At 46.6% G+C, this 17,128-nt stretch overlaps 1 protein-coding gene across 1 annotated transcript in view; it reads left to right on the top strand.

Moving 5' to 3' along the window:
• Positions 1-15,460, top strand: part of tspan13a (tetraspanin 13a) — an 86,629-nt gene extending 71,169 nt beyond the window's left edge. Inside the window, exons 5-6 of the mRNA XM_038797470.1 lie at positions 5,530-5,634; positions 13,920-15,460. Coding sequence (XP_038653398.1) covers positions 5,530-5,634; positions 13,920-13,994 — 180 coding nt within the window. The 3' untranslated portion in view covers positions 13,995-15,460. The remainder of the gene's footprint in view (positions 1-5,529; positions 5,635-13,919) is intronic.
• Positions 15,461-17,128: the final 1,668 nt, after the last annotated feature.

The following is a 17,128-nucleotide window of genomic DNA, read 5'->3' as shown; positions in this document are numbered from 1 at the left end:
GAACTTGCTGTCCGCAATGTCTTTGTTGCAGGCCTCAGATCGAATTACGTGCGCCAGCGACTGCTGGAGAAAGGGGCTCAAAATTTAGAAGATACTGTTGAACTCGCTACAACTATGGAGGTCTCGTTTCGTAGCCTCACCTCGTTTCCTGCGGATCCCGTCATAGGCCCCCGACCAGCGACTGCTCCAGGCCTGCACCGCGCTGCCGCCCAGCCACCATGCTGCCCCAGCCTGCTATTTTGTGGCCAGTACCAGCACCCGCGGCAGTACTGCCCGGCCCGCAACGCGACCTGCAGCAGCTGCGGGTGAAAAGGTCACTACGCCAGAGTGTGTCTGGCAAGGAAGGCCCCAGCCCCTAACTCTCCCGTGGCACAAAGCAACCGCACTCCACACTCGCAGGCCCCGGAACGCTGCGGCCTATACCCCGACTCCGCCTCCACCCGCCACGTGCGATCCATGGGGGCCGCCATCTTGACGGACCCCCACCACGCGGCCGACCATGTGCGACTTCCTCGCCGCCCGCCACGTACGATCCACGGGAGCGGCCATCTTGGGCTCCATCCTCTCCAAACTCAGAAATTTTGATTGAAGACTGCGACCTCAGTGGGCACTCATCGCGGGGCCACCCCAGTGCAGCCGACCGAGCCGCCGACTACCCGCAACTCAACGCAGTCACAGTGGACCAATCGCGCCCAAAACATCTCCACAACTCTATGACGATGGTCCAAATCAACGGGTACGGTACACCGTGCCTTTTCGACTCCGGGAGCACCGAGAGCTTCGTACACCCAGATCTGGTAAGATGCTGTTACGCTCCCTGTTTTTCCTGCACGGCAAACTATCTCCCTCGCTTCGGGTTCCCACTCTTCCGGGTCCACATCCAAGGACGCACCGTTGCGACTCTAACGATCCAAGGCGCTAGTTATTCTAATTTTCAGCTATACGTCCTGCCTGAACTCTGCGCCCCACTCTTACTGGGACTCGATTTTCAGTGCAACCTCAAGAGTCTCACCCTCAGCTTCGGTGGACCTCTACCCCCACTCACTATCTGCAGCCTAGCCATGCTGTGAATCCCCACCCCCCTCTCTTTGCCAATCTCACTCCGGACTGTAAACCCGTAGCCACTCGCAGCAGGCGGTACAGACTACAGGACAGGGTGTTCATTCGAACCGAGGTTCGGAGGCTCCTACGTGAGGGGATCATAGAGGCCAGTAACAGTCCCTGAGAGCTCAGGTGGTGGTTGTCGGGGAAAAATTCCGCATGGTCGTAGACTATAGTCAGACTATTAATCGGTTTACGCACCTCGACGCATACCCCCTCCCCAGGATTGCAGACATGGTGAATTGGATAGCCCTGTATCGGATTTTCTCCACGGTGGATCTGAAGTCTGCATACCACCAGCTCCCAATCTGCCCGGGGCACCGCCACTCCACGGTGTTCAAGGCCGATGGCCACCTCTTCCACTTCCTCCGGGTTCCCTTTGGCGTCACAAATGGGGTCTCGGTGTTCCAATGAGCAATAGTCCGAATGGTGGACCAGTACGGGCTGCGGGCCACGTTTCCGTACTTGGATAATGTCACCATCTGCGGCTATGACCAGCAGGACCATGATGCCAACCTCAATCGATTTCTCCAGACGGCCCAGAAGCTTAATCCCACGTACAACAAGGAGAAATGCATTTTCCGCACAACCAGACTAGCCATCCACGGCTATGTCATGGAAAACGGAGTCCTGGGCCCCGACCCGGACCCGGAGCTCTTAGAACTCCCTCTCCCTCATTGTCCCAGGGCCCTCAAACGGTGCCTGGGTTTCTTTTCATATTATGCCCAGTGGGTCCCTCAATATGCGGACAAAGCCCGCCCACTCTTTAAGGCCACACTTTTTTCCCTGTCAGCTGAGGCCCGTCAGGCCTTCAACTGCATCAAGGAGGCCATCACCAAAGCGGCCATGCAGGCGGTGGATGAATCCGTCCCTTTCCAGGTTGAGAGCGATGCCTCAGAGGTAGCTCTTGCAGCCACATTAAATCAGGCAGGGAGACCAGTCGCATTTTTCTCCCGAACCCTCGCCGCTTCGGAACTTCGACACTCCTCGGTCGAAAAGGAAGCACAAGCCATTGGGGAGGCTATTTGTCACTGGAGGCACTACCTCGCAGGTAGAAGGTTCACCCTCATCACTGACCAAAGATCGGTTGCCTTCATGTTTGCGAGTTGTCAAAGGGGCAAAATTAAAAATGATAAAATTCTGAGGTGGAGGATCGAGCTCTCCACCTACAAATACGATATTATGTATCGACCGGGGAAGCTCAACGAGCCCCCAGATGCCCTGTCCCGCGGCACATGCACCAGCACGCAGAGCGACCGCTTAAAAGCCATCCACAATGACCTCTGCCACCCGGGGGTCACCCGGCTCGCCCATTACATTAAAGCTCTAAATCTGCCTTTCTCCACGGAGGAGGTAAAAGCCGTCACCAGGGATTGCCTGATCTGCGCGGAGTGCAAACCGCACTTCTACAGACCAGACAGGACCCACCTGATCAAGGCTTCTAGGCCCTTTGAACGCCTCGCTATCGATTTCAAAGGGCCACTCCCCTCAACTAACCAGAATGTGTACTTCCTAAATGTCATCGACGAGTTCTCCCGATTCCCTTTTGCTATCCCGTGCCCCGACATGACCTCCCACACAGTCATTAGGGCCCTGCATAGCATCTTCACCCTGTTTGGTTTCCCCAGCTATGTACACAGCGGCCGCGGTTCGTCTTTCATGAGCGACGAGCTGCGTCAGTACCTGCTCGACAAGGGCATCGCCTCGAGCAGGACTACCAGCTATAACCCCAGGGGGAACGGGCAGGTGGAGAGGGAGAATGCGATGGTCTGGAAGACCGTCCTACTGACGCTCCGGTCCAGGAATCTCCCAATCTCCCATTGGCAAGAAGTCCTCCCAGACGCGCCCCACGCTATTATGTCCCTCTTGTGTACCGCCACCAATCAGACCCCTCACGAGCAGCTCTTTATCTTTTCCAGGGGTACTACCACGGGGGTTTCGCTCCCGGCAGGGTTGAAGACACCGGGCCCAGTGCTCCTCAGGAAGCACGTCAGGACACACAAAACTGACCCGCTTGTGGAAAAAGTGCTCCTACTACACTCTAACCCCTAATACGCCTTCATAGAGTACCCTGACGGCCGTCATGACACCGTATCCCTCTGGGACCTAGCGCCTGCAGGATCAAACCTCACCATTACCACTGCCGAGGTACCCCTCACACTACACCCCACCCAACTCACAGTGCCCCACGCCCCCGCGCCTACCAGTTCGCTACACATGTTCCGCGCGCCCGCACCCGCAAGCTCCCAGCGCCCCACTCCCCAGTCGAACCAGACGGGTATGAAGCTCGGACAGAATCACCCCCGCAGTCAGCCATCGTACCCCAACTGACCGTGATCATCCAGCCACCAAAAGAGACTGCAACCCCGGTGCTCCGCCGATCACAACGGACAACTCGACCACCGGACAGGCTCAATCTGTAAACTATCACCCCCGCTGGACTTGATTTTTTTACAGGGGGTGAATGTGGTGAATCAGAATAGCATAATTCACACTGTTATCACACATGTTGTACCATGCCTCTGTAAGCTCGGCACATGAGCAGTTGCACGGCTCCGCCCCTAGGGGGAGGTGTGCTGGGAATGTACGGAAGTTTGTACTGGGCTCCACCCTTGGCTCCGCCCTTCACTCCCCCCCCCACCCCCACTGGTTGTATAAAGCTTGGCAGTCGGAGCCTTCCTGCCAGTTCATCTAGAGTTCATCTCGTCACAGGCAGGCTCTGTTGTAAGACGATTAAAACCACTGTTCACTTCTAACCATGCGTCGCTTGAATTGATGGTCTCATCAATGGTGATCATCAAGAAGAGGCAACATGATTTGATTGGCCATTTCTAAGGCACGAGCACTTGTTGAAAGAAGTGATTAGAGGAGGAGTAGAGATCTGCAGACCAAGATAGAAAAGAGAATGATGGTGTTGGCCAAGTGAAATTGAAAGTGTGAGGTTCCTACAAGCAACTGAAGAGAGCACTTCAACATGGAGAGACTCTCTCAAACGTTTTTCTCTTAAATTATAAAATGACTTTTGCAGCCAGGCTTCCACTGTGGGTGGGGTAGAGCTGATGGGTATGTCGGGGTGGTGGGTGGGATACAGAGTGGCATGTTGCTGTACCAACACTCGGGCAGGAATATTGGCCTACTGCCTGTGGGAAGCTGGAGGCCAAGTGGAAAATTCCAGTCAGCTTCCTTTAATTAGCCTCAATTTGTTTGGTAATTGCCTAATTGTTTGACACATGTAGAGTTGCCAGTGACACAGAGTGGGATGAAACCAGGAACTGACAAAAATATCCCCAGTAACAGATTAACTCTTGCCCATCTCCAATCTGCCAGGGTCAAGAATCCAGCCTCCAATCTAACTTTTTAAAATCACAATTTATATTTAATTTAGAGGTGCTGTTGGTGGGTACCTCTGAACTTCTTAATGAATCTAATTGATAAACTTGGAAAATGCTTGATCTATGAACTCTAATCTGTAGACAATAACTATGAACTCATTTGAACTGACGAGCTACTGTTTATCATTGGTGCAGATATCTGTTTGTATACGGTAAGGTTTTATGTACAAATAAATGTCAGTGAATTTTAAATTTTAGCCACTTTGAATTTGTTGTTTGTGTCAAATGTCAGGGTATTTTTTGGAAGGTTCTGCTGCAGACAACTAGTGCATATGTTATAATCTTTATTGCCACAAGTAGGCTTACATTAACACTGCAATGAAGTTACTGTGAAAAGCCCCTAGTCGCCACATTCCAGCGCCTGTTCAGGTATTCAGAATGTCCAAATTACCTAACAAGCAGATCTTTCGGGACTTGTGGGAGGAAACCAGAGCACCCGGAGGAAAACCACGCAGACACGGGAAGAACTTGCAGTCTCCACACAGACCCAAGCCGGGAATTGAACCTGGGACCCTGGAGCTGTGAAGCAACAGTGCTAGCCACTGTGCTACGGTGCCGCCACATTGGAAATCGAAGGCTATTGCCCATAATTTTCAACCATTGATTTTTCAGTACCCTAGAATGTTTCAATATGCCTAAACTGCATGTGTGAAGCCCTGGATGAATCCTAATTCAGTACCTAGCTAACCTTTTTTTATTGGGCGATAAGTGCATGCAGATGGCTGGAACTTGCGTAGACAAAATTATGTGAATTGTCTGCTCCTATGCTGCAATTTCTCTGATTCCACTGTTGTGGAACTCTTCCTTAGTGATGGCAAAAGTCACCATTATCTCTTGAGAAGTCTTGGGCAAACAAGCAAGTAAAATGGCCTTTGTATTAATACTTAGTGCACTGTTGTATTCATATTACACCTTTGAATTATTGAGGGGAGAATGGACTGTTGCGGCCAACCTAAGAAGCCAAAAATGCATAGTTCACTATTGAAAATTTGAATTGTAAACAAATACAATCTCTGCCACCTTTTTCTTTTTCTAGCATTGTGTTGGTGAATGTCCTCCATGTGGATCGATCCTAAAAACCTATGCTGGAGAAGTACTGAGATTTGTTGGTGGCATAGGTCTTTTCTTCAGTTTCACTGAGGTTGGTAAAACTTTCAATAGCATTAAAGAAAACTGAGTAGCTCTGTTAACAAGGGCAGTGATATTTACATTAAAGTTATGGAAAATTGAAATAATTTAAATATATTTTAGAATTAGTTTTTTTTAAATTTAGTGTGCCCAATTCATTTTCTTCCAATTAAGAGGCAATTTAGCATGGCCAATTCACCTCATCTGCACATCTTTGGGTTGTGAGGGTGAAACACACGCAAACACGGGAAGAATGTGCAAATTCCACAAGGACAGTGACCCAGAGCTGGGATCGAACATTAGACCTCGGGCATAGTGAGGAAGCAGTGCTAACCATTGTGCCACCATGCTGCCCTATAATTTAGAACGAGTTAATGTCAAAACTCAAATTTCCATTGTTACAGAGTTCTACTTTATATAGTTTATGTATTGAGGAAGCTTTCCAAAAGTAATATTAATTGCTTAGTATGCCATGAGAAGAAACATCAAATACTTATAGTGGATGACCAGCAGTGTTATGAACTCTCTCTTCAAATGATTTTTTAAAAGTTACCCTTTGCCCCATTTTTGAAATATTTTGCTGAGCTCAGTTGTTGAAACACAAAGAGGTGTTTACTCCAACTTGGACCTTAGTGATTTTGTCATTCGTGGGCAATTGTGTTTTCCTTTTGAGGGACTTCCGGTGGCGGCCATGGAGTGAGCGGTCGCACACAGGGCAGCTCCGGCTCGAAGGTGTTGGTTTGAGCTCTTTTGACCCGAAAGTATGAGGAAAAGCTCCCCCCTGCAAGTGGCATGTCTAGTGGTTATCAGACCCGTCAAAAACATGGTTATGGACCTGGTCAAGGAACCAGAGGAGACCTGTGGCACAGTAGCAATTGCGAAGATGGTGGAGGGCAAAAGGTTGCCACAAGTTGGAAAGCCCCAGATGGAGAAGTTTATGGCGTTTATTAGAGAAGAGTTTCATCAGCAAAGAAAGGACATGAACGAGGATCGGTCAAAGACCATTGACGGAGTAGTAGCACCCCTGAAAGGATTGATGGAGCGAGTAGGGAAATGTCTCCAGACACACGGTTCGCAGATGCGGGAGATGGAAGAGGTGGTGTCTGATCACAGTGGTGTCGTTGGAGGTAGAGGTGGGGATCCTGGGGGACTTTCTGCATGTCGCTGAGGGCAAAGGTAGAGGAGCAGGAGAACAGGCCCAGAAGACAGAACTTGTGTATTGTGGGCCTGCTGGAGGACTTGGAATGTACAAGCACCACAAGATGCATTTTGTGGATGCTTGCGGGGCTGGTGGTGGAGGGGGAGTTGGTCAAGGCCCCAGAGGTGGATAGGGTGCTCAAGTCCCTAAAGCAAAAGTCAAGAGTGCTAGAGCCGCCGTTGGCGGTGATCGTGAGACTCCACAAGTTTGCGGAGAAGGAGAAGATTCTGTGGTGGGCTAGGGAGAAGCAGAACTGCGAATGGGAGGGGAACCGGGTCGAATTTACCAAGATGTCGGTGCGGAGTTGGCAAAGAGGCGTGCCGAATTTAACAAGGCCAAGGCGGTGCTACACCGAAGGCAGACTCGGTTTGGGGTACTTACCCGACTAAACTATGAGTAACTTTCAAAAGTTGGAGTATTGTTTTGAAATGCCAGAAGAAGCCAATGACCATTAGAGCCATAAAATGGGGGAGAACTGCATGTGGATGAGAGATGGAGGAGCTGGAACTGCCGAGGTTGGAGTATGCAGGTATGGTGGGGAGTTTTTGGGCTGTGTGATTTTGTCTGTTTGTAAGGGGGCAACTCAACTGCTCCCTCCGCCATCAGTGGTGTTTTTTTTTTGGAAGGGGCCGCCTGTGGTTTTGAATGTGTTTTTGTTTATGTGGGGAGGGTGAGGTCCACGGGAGCTGTTTGCAGAGGCCAAGGATGGAAAGATGGGGGGGAGGAATGCAGCAGGAGGTAGGATGAGCCTTCGGGCAGGAGCTATCACGTTGGCAGGTAATGCAGATGAACGGAATTGAGGTGAGGGAGGCGACTGCGCGGGATGGCCAGGTTTGGGGGGGGGGGGGGGGGGGGAAGAGGCATGCGACGTGGCAGAGTTGGAGACTGAGCGTGGTTATAAGACCATAAGACCATAAGACATAGGAGTGGAAGTAAGGCCATTCGGCCCATCGAGTCCACTCCACCATTCAATCATGGTTGATTTCAACTCCATTTACCCGCTCTCTCCCCATAGCCCTTAATTCCTCGAGAAATCAAGAATTTATCAATTTCTGTCTTAAAGACACTCAACGTCCCGGCCTCCACCGCCCTCTGTGGCAATGAATTCCACAGACCTACCACTCTCTGGCTGAAGAAATTTCTCCTCATCTCTGTTCTAAAGTGACTCCCTTTTATTCTAAGGCTGTGCCCCCGCGTCCTAGTCTCCCCTGCTAATGGAAACAACTTCCCTACGTCCATCCTATCCAAGCCATTCATTATCTTGTAAGTTTCTATTAGATCTCCCCTCAACCTCCTAAACTCCAATGAATATAATCCCACGATCCTCAGACGTTCATCGTATGTTAGGCCTACCATTCCTGGGATCATCCGTGTGAATCTCCGCTGGACCCGCTCCAGTGCCAGTATGTCCTTCCTGAGGTGTGGGGCCCAAAATTGCTCACAGTATTCTAAATGAGGCCTAACTAGTGCTTTATAAAGCCTCAGAAGTACATCCCTGCTTTTATATTCCAAGCCTCTTGAGATAAATGACAACACTACATTTGCTTTCTTAATTACGGACTCAACCTGCAAGTTTACCTTTAGAGAATCCTGGACTAGGACTCCCAAGTCCCTTTGCACTTTAGCATTATGAATTTTGTCACCGTTTAGAAAATAGTCCATGCCTCTATTCTTTTTTCCAAAGTGCAAGACCTCGCACTTGCCCACGTTGAATTTCATCAGCCACTTCTTGGACCATTCTCCTAAACTGTCTAAATCTTTCTGCAGCCTCCCCACCTCCTCAATACTACCTGCCCCTCCACCTATCTTTGTATCATCGGCAAACTTGGCCAGAATGCCCCCAGTCCCGTCATCTAGATCGTTAATATATAAAGAGAACAGCTGTGGCCCCAACACTGAACCCTGCGGGACACCACTTGTCACCTGTTGCCATTCCGAAAAAGAACCTTTTATCCCAACTCTCTGCCTTCTGTCTGACAGCCAATCGTCAATCCATGTTAGTACCTTGCCTCGAATACCATGGGCCCTTATTTTACTCAGCAGTCTCCCGTGAGGCACCTTGTCAAAGGCCTTTTGGAAGTCAAGATAGATAACATCCATTGGCTCTCCTTGGTCTAACCTCTTTGTTATCTCTTCAAAGAACTCTAACAGGTTTGTCAGGCACGACCTCCCCTTACTAAATCCATGCTGACTTGTCCTAATCCGACCCTGCACTTCCAAGAATTTAGAAATCTCATCCTTAACGATGGATTCTAGAATTTTGCCAACAACCGAGGTTAGGCTAATTGGCCTATAATTTTCCATCTTTTTTCTTGTTCCCTTCTTGAACAGGGGGGTTACAACAGCGATTTTCCAATCCTCTGGGACTTTCCCTGATTCCAGTGACTTTTGAAAGATCATAACTAACGCCTCCACTATTTCTTCAGCTATCTCCTTTAGAACTCTAGGATGTAGCCCATCTGGGCCCGGAGATTTATCAATTTTCAGACCTTTTAGTTTCTCTAGCACTTTCTCCTTTGTGATGGCAACCATATTCAACTCTGCCCCCTGACTTTCCTGAATTGTTGGGATATTACTCATGTCTTCTACTGTGAAGACTGACGCAAAGTACTTATTAAGTTCCTCAGCTATTTCCTTGTCTCCCATCACTAGATTACCAGCGTCATTTTGGAGTGGCCCAATGTCTACTTTTGCCTCCCGTTTGTTTTTAATGTATTTAAAGAAACTTTTACTATCATTCCTAATGTTACTGGCTAGCCTACCTTCATATTTGATCCTCTCCTTCCTTATTTCTCTCTTTGTTATCCTCTGTTTGTTTTTGTAGCCTTCCCAATCTTCTGACTTCCCACTACTCTTTGCCACATTATAGGCTCTCTTTTGCCTTGATGCATTCCCTGACTTCCTTTTTCAGCCATGGCTGCCTAATCCTCCCTCTGATAACCTTTCTTTTCTTTGGGATGAACCTCTGCACTGTGTCCTCAATTACTCCCAGAAACTCCTGCCATTGCTGTTCTACTGTCTTTCCCACTAGGCTCTGCTTCCAGTCGATTTTCGTCAGTTCCTCCCTCATGCGCCTGTAATTACCTTTATTTAACTGTAAAACCTTTACATCTGATTCTACCTTCCTTCTTTCAAATTGCAGACTGAATTCTACCATATTATGATCACTGCTTCCTAAGTGTACCCTTACTTTAAGATCTTTTATCAATTCTGGCTCATTACATAACACTAAGTCCAGAATAGCCTGTTCCCTCGTGGGCTCCATCACAAGCTGTTCCAAAAAGCCATCCTGTAAACATTCAATGAATTCCCTTTCTTTGGGTCCACTGGCAACATTATTTACCCAGTCCACCTGCATATTGAAGTCCCCCATGATCACTGTGACCTTGCCTTTCTGACATGCCCTTTCTATTTCGTGGTGCATTTTGTGCCCCTGGTCCTGACCACTGTCAGGAGGCCTGTACATAACTCCCATTATGGTTTTTTTGCCTTTGTGGTTCCTCAACTCTACCCACACAGACTCCACATCGTCTGACCCTATGTCGTTTAGTGCTATTGATTTAATTTCATTTCTAATTAACAAGGCAACCCCGCCCCCTCTACCCACCTCTCTGTCTTTTCGATAGGTTGTAAATCCCTGGATGTTTAACTGCCAGTCCTGAACCCCCTGCAACCGCGTCTCTGTGATGCCTACCACATCATACCTGCCAATCACAATCTGGGCCACAAGCTCATCTACCTTGTTCCGTACACTGCGGGCATTTAAATATAGCACCTTTAATTCCCTATTGACTGTCCCTTTTTGTTTTCTTAGTGTGGTGGACCTTGGTTTACTGAGCCTTTCCATACACTCTGTCATATTTTGTGAGATGGGGACTATCGTAACCTCTCCTGAGCTCTGTCTTTTCGTGATTTTTTGTAATCCTAAGCAGCTACGCTTCCCACTGATTCCTTCACCTCTTGGTTCCCTAACTTTCCCTTCCCCCCCAATCTCTAGTTTAAAGTCCTATTATGGGCGGAGAAGGGGGCCATCCTGGTTCGGCCCGGTTCAGGGCAAAATGAAAGGAGGTGGAATCGAAGAGGGATGATGGTGGATGGTAGAGGGAAGTGGAGGCATAAGCCTCGGATTCATAACATGGACCATACAGGGATGGAACGGACTGGTGAAGAGGGCTCATGTCTTCATCCACCTGAGAAGTCTGAAGGCGGGGATAATGTTTCTGCAGGAGATGCACCTCTGGGTGAAGGATCAGGTCAGGTTGAGAAAAGGATGGGTGGGTCAGGTATTCCACTCGGGGTTTGATTTAAAGTCTCAGGCGTGGGTGGGGGGGCAGTCTTGGTGAGCAAAAGAATGGGGTTTGTAGGAGCCAAAGAAGTGTGGACCCGGGTTGAAGTATGTGATAGTGAGTGGGGCGCTGGAGAGGGCGTCAGTGGTGCTAGTTGAATGTATATGCGCCGAATTGAGACATGTGGGGTTCATGAAATGGTTGCCAGGAGTGATCCTGGATCTAGACACTCATCAGCTGATGATGGGGGAGGGGGAAATTCAACTGTGTGTTGGAACTGAGTGTGGATAGGTTTGGGCAGCACAATAGCACTGTAGCTTCACAGCGCCAGGGTCCCAGGTTCGATTCCCCGCTGGGTCACTGACTGCGCGGAGTCTGCACGTTCTCTCTGTGTCTGCGTGGGTTTCCTCCGGATGCTCTGGTTTCCTCCCACAGTCCAAAGACGTACAGGTTAGGTGGATTGGCCATGCTAAATTGCCCCTAATGTGCAAAATGTTAGGAGGGGAAGGAGGGATTACTGGGTTACTGGGGTAGGGTGGAAGTGAGAGGTTAAGTGGGTCGGTGCAGACTCGATGGGCCGAATAGCCTCCTTCTGCACTGTATGTTCTGTGTTCTATGAGCCCTAAATCAATGGGAAGATTGAGAATGGTGAAGGATCTGGGAGGGTTCATGGATCATATGGGAATGGTGGACCCATGGCGATTTAGGAACCTGGGTTGGGGGGAGTATTCCTTCTTATCGCATATGTACAAGATATATTCCAGAATTTATTTTTTTTGTAGTGAGTCATGTGGTGTTGGTTTGGGTGGTGGGGCGGAGTACAAGGGAATCGTGATCTTGGATCATGCACCGCACTGTTTGGAGGTCAGACTTAGTTCAAGGGGGGAGCAGAGGCCGGGATGGAGGCTGGATTCCGGGCTTTTAGCGGATTAGGTGTTTGTGGAGATCAGTCAGAATGGGGAGGTGTCGGTAGTCGTGTTTTGGGAGGCGTTAAGGCGATGGTTTTCAGGGGGGGCGGAGGTTATCTTGTTCACGGCACACAGGGACAAGAGGAGGACGGAGGAGTATGGACAGTTGTTGAATGAAATAGTTGAGGGCTCCCACCAAGAAGGGGCTGGTGGAGAGAAAAAGGTTACTTGGGCAGTTTGACAGCTGACAACAGGAAAGACAGTGGGGCAGTTGTGGAGAGCAGTGTGGGGGGTTGCAGTATGAATACGGAGAGACGGCGAGTAGCATGCTGACCCACAAACTATGGAGACAGGCTGCATCCAGAGAAAGTTTGAGGGTGCGGTTCGGGAAGGAGGAGGTAGTGTTGGAGCCAGGGTGGATAAATGAAGCATTTAGGAAATATTACAAGAAGCTGTTCAGTGCTGAGCCGAGTGGTGAGGAGGGAGATATGGGCGGTTTTTGGAAGGGCTGGAGTTCCCGCTGGAGGAGGGAGGTGATGGATAGTTTAAGGGGGATGAAGTCAGGGAAGGCCCTGGGGCCAGATGGCTATCCGGCGGAGTTCTGTAAGGAGTTCCCGGATGAGTTGGACCGCATTTTCTCGGATGTTTAGCGTGAAGCTGGAGAAGGGGGAGCTACCAGAGACATTGTCACAGACGTCAATTACACTAATCCCGAAGAAGGGGAAGGACCTGCTGGAGTGTGGGTCATTTAGACCCATTTCACTGTTAAACAAGGCTGTGAAAGTGTTGGCCACGTTAGTGATGGGGAGGATGGAGGAGTGTGTTCAAAGGGTGGTCGCTGAGAACCAAACGAGCTTCATGAAGGGCAGTCAGCTCTCCAGTAACATCAGGAGGCTGTTAAACACCTGTCGGAGGGGCGGGTACCGGAGTTAGTGGTCTCGATGGATGCGGAGAAGGCCTTCGATTGGGTGGTGTGGAGGTACCTGTTTTGAGATCTTGGGAAGGGTCAGGTTTGGCCTGAAGTTTGAGAAGGTGCATCTGATGTATATGGCCCCGGTGGCAAGTGTAAGGACAAATGAGATGAGAAGCTGAGCTTTGGATTGCAGAGGGGAGTCCACTGTCGCCACTGCTGTTGCGCTGGGGATAGAGTACTTGGCAATGGCCCCTAGCGGGTGAGTGGAAAGGCAGGGTACTGTGAGGGGGAGTAGGGAATACCGGGTGTTGCTATACGCAGACGACCTATTGCTGTTTTTGTCTGACCCGCTGGAGAGTATGGGGAGAATTATGGGCATACTGGAGAGGTTTTCTTGGGATATAAGTGTTTTCCTTGTGAGTAGAGATGTGCTCAAAAATGGAAAAGTTGTTGCACTTCAGCTACGTAACTTGAGAGGTTGTATTTATGGAGTGGGGTGGGAGAAGGTGAAATGCCAAGCATAAGTGCATTGTGCAAAATGACTCCAGTTAATTATTTTGGACCTGCTGCCGGTCTGGAGAGCCAACATACACCACATCTTCTCAATGTGATCTCGTTTCTACAAGCATTGTGGTTCTGTCATGCCACTTTGGAACCATATGCACATTATGAGAAAGCATTTTTGGTGTATGTTTTGCAATTTGCACAATCATGGTGTAACTTTTACACAAATTTAGTCAGTGCTTTTCTGTCCAGAGTAAAAGTAGTCTAAGTACAAGGAGTGTGATTTTTAACTTTTATTGCTGGGTGAAAAATGAGTGATATTGACTGGCCATTTTATATATATATATATATATAAATATATATGCATGTGTTTGTACAGCAACAAGTTTAGCATTTTTCTTGAAATTATAACATCACCTTTAACTTTTTTAAACAAGTTGTTCCAGCACATTAGCTTATTTTATAATTTCCAAGTGTTGTTTGTTTCAGATCCTGGGTGTGTGGCTAACACATAGATACAGAAATCAGAAAGATCCACGAGCAAATCCAAGTGCTTTCCTGTAGGAGATACCCTCTGAAATGTCACATCACTGGAACACTGCAGTACTGGAGCCTCCTATTTTTTTTTTGTTGTTGTTGAGAATTTGTATATCTGAAGCTCCACCTGCTTTCAAGACACGTCTTTCATCTGGGATAAGGGGGTTTTAAATCTGTTATTGCTTTCTGTTGTTCTGAAACTGAGAACTGAGCTTGGTTGATCGCTAATGGCATTCAAGGTTGTAAGGAATGTACTGCTGATTATTGTTCCCTATATCCTAATGATTCTCTCGAGGTTTCTGGCTTTTTAAAAATTGCCTGCGTGTGCGTTCTTAGAAAAGCACAATACTGATGATGTTGAAAATTAACATCAATGGAAATTAGGCAATTGGCTTACAACATTATTTGACACACCAGTCCCTAAAGTATTGCAGTGTCTAATGATATAATTCTAGTTTTTAAATTGTCCATTTTCCGTAAGTGCATGTTAGCTAAGATTAAGGATATTTTGTTTAATTGGGAGGTAATCACAGTTAATGTTGAGCAAATTGGAATTTAAATAAATGGAAGTATTAATGTAATGCTCTTTTTATTAACAGCGTGGTGGAGCAGTTCACTGTTGTAACATTTTCATGTTGTATTTGGTGGGTTTTTCAGAAAACATCTCCAGATTTGCTTTCTGTCCTGGGCAAAATTTGAGAAGTTCAAGAAGTTTTTAAACACACGGATCTCTTGATCCACTGTGAGCAATACTAGCCTGAAGAAATGCATCTCTAGCTGCTTAAAGATCTTTTTGAGTTCAAAAGCATTTGCAAGATATTGTGTGTACGTGTGTGAAAAGCTAATTTCCTTAATGACACCATCAGAAATGGCTGATTTAGTTTTCTACCTTATTTGGAAATGCTTGTAATCTGTCTTTGCACCTGCCAGAGTGATTTTATAATGTGAAGTTTAGATATAGCACTCCACTGCCCTGATAATTACTGATAGATTTAATATACTGTAATTTTTTCCCTGAGGTTTGGTAGTAATACTTTAATCTATTAACATTATTTTCAGGGGCATTTGATTTTTAAAAAATGTTTTGCTTCAAGTGCACATAGTAAAGTTGATTTGTTAGAAATGTAGCTTATTTGGAAACAAATCATGCAAGATGTGTTTGCAACACATTTGTTTTTCTTTGCAAATGATCGAGAAACACCTTTTATTTGGTTATTTAAAATATTGATTATTGTGCAGTTTTGCTCATGGAATAACTATCCAGAATTATAAGTATATTTGACAGCTTGGTATCTTGGTATATTTGTGTATATAGGCCAAAGCATTGATTGTTCATAACACATCACTGGAGAGAAACAGCAGTGATTTAACATGTCTAGTGGGAAAAATGCTAATGTGGAGAATATTACTACTGTATTTATGAGATTTGTAAAATTTAAGAGACCATGGGTAAATTGTGGACTCCAACCATTAAAGTTTCACTTGTGTGGGTGGATGTTCTCTTTTTATTTTCTTTGCACTTTCAACTATAATTTATTTATATACTTTGCTTGTTAGGACTTGAATCAAAAAAATGAACACATGATCTTTTTACTTTCTGCTTAATATGGCTAATTCCTTCTTATAATGTTGCTTTAATAATTAGCTATGGAAGTGACATTTTAAATGTTTGGGTGGATATTGCATATGCATCCAAAAGCTGCATAGGACCTAGGTTTAAATATTTATTCCTGTAACCACAGTGTCTTATCTATTGCCCAGCATCCACACATGCTCAGTCCAATATGGATCATTGGATAATAAACAAGATCAGGAACATTAGCTATTTTTTTAGTGTTTCCTCGCTATCCTACACTTCCACCAAAACAAAACCTGTGAATTCAGTAAGTTCTTTAGATGCACCACCATTATTTTCCTGGCAAAGATCAGCTAACCATGCAGGGGTGAATATGAACTGGCCTTCATGTCTCAATATCACATTGCATAGTGGATTTGTTTGTGTAAGATATTTTAATTAAGCTTGTTTGTATTAATTTGAGAAGATTTACCTGTTTCTTACACTGCTTTATGTATAATCCCCACCTCGAGGTGATCCTGAATGGCAAACATTGTAATGTCCAGGACCCATCACCTGCTCGTCGTGCCTTATGATATCAGTCATACCTTCTGTTACTTTTCATTCTTCTGGTATTTATCCAGACATCTCCTGAAATTGCTGACAAACCTGTCGTCTCCACTACCTCTCATTGCAGTCATTCTATTTCTGCATAGTTAAATCCCTCTACTTAATTTTAGGCTATACTTCCATGCAAATTTTATGACTCTGCCACATACCTTTTCTATTTTGAATGCTTCTTTAAGGTCAACTCAAGTCATCTGTTTTCCATTGTGAACATTGTAGCTTCTGCATTCTTTCCTCATACCTCTGGTAACTAATCTCAGTTTCTGAATTTAGTTGGCCTTTTCTCTTTCGCCTCTAATGCCTGGGTGTATTTTTTTGATCACACTGAGAATTACAGGAAGTATTCCAGCTGGACTAGATTGATGCTTTCCATAAATCACAAACTCTTTAAGATTTTTGTTGTATTCTTTCGGCCACACAGTCCAAAATTGTATTTTCTTTCTTTTCTGCTGATGACTTCAGTGATCTTAGCCACTGGACTGCTGCGGGAGTGGGTGAATTAACCAATTGCGGAGACCTGTTGGCAAAATGAGGTTAAGTGCCATGATTGGTAAAAGGCAGTCCAAGCTGAAACTGCACAGGTAATCGAAGGAAATGAATTGTACATATGACAGAAGTGCAGTCAGTGTATGATCAAAAATCATAACTTTGTGGAGAAGATCTGAAGTTAATAAAATTGTATGTGGTGGGATCTGACACTTGCGCAAACCACTTATGCCCAATGATTTCTAAAGCAATGTGTTGTAAAACGCATGCAGTTAGAGCTTCTGTTTGTCATTTAGGATGTACATACTTTTCCTCAATGCAGGCATACCTCTTGTACCTAAATTAAGGTTGCTTGAGCTAGTATGAGTCAAAGGTTTGTCTCTCAAAAGTATCTGCAATATATTGCTGGAGCTTAGCCAGCAGAACCCACACTGTCCACCTGTGCTGTTAAGCTGGTACAGCAGGTTCAGTGGCTTTAATGTGTAGTGGTTTA

Source organism: Scyliorhinus canicula, chromosome 5 (genome assembly GCF_902713615.1).
Source record: "Scyliorhinus canicula chromosome 5, sScyCan1.1, whole genome shotgun sequence".
In the NCBI taxonomy this organism is placed as follows: Eukaryota; Metazoa; Chordata; class Chondrichthyes; order Carcharhiniformes; family Scyliorhinidae; genus Scyliorhinus; species Scyliorhinus canicula.
This window is presented reverse-complemented; position numbering and strand designations above follow the sequence as displayed.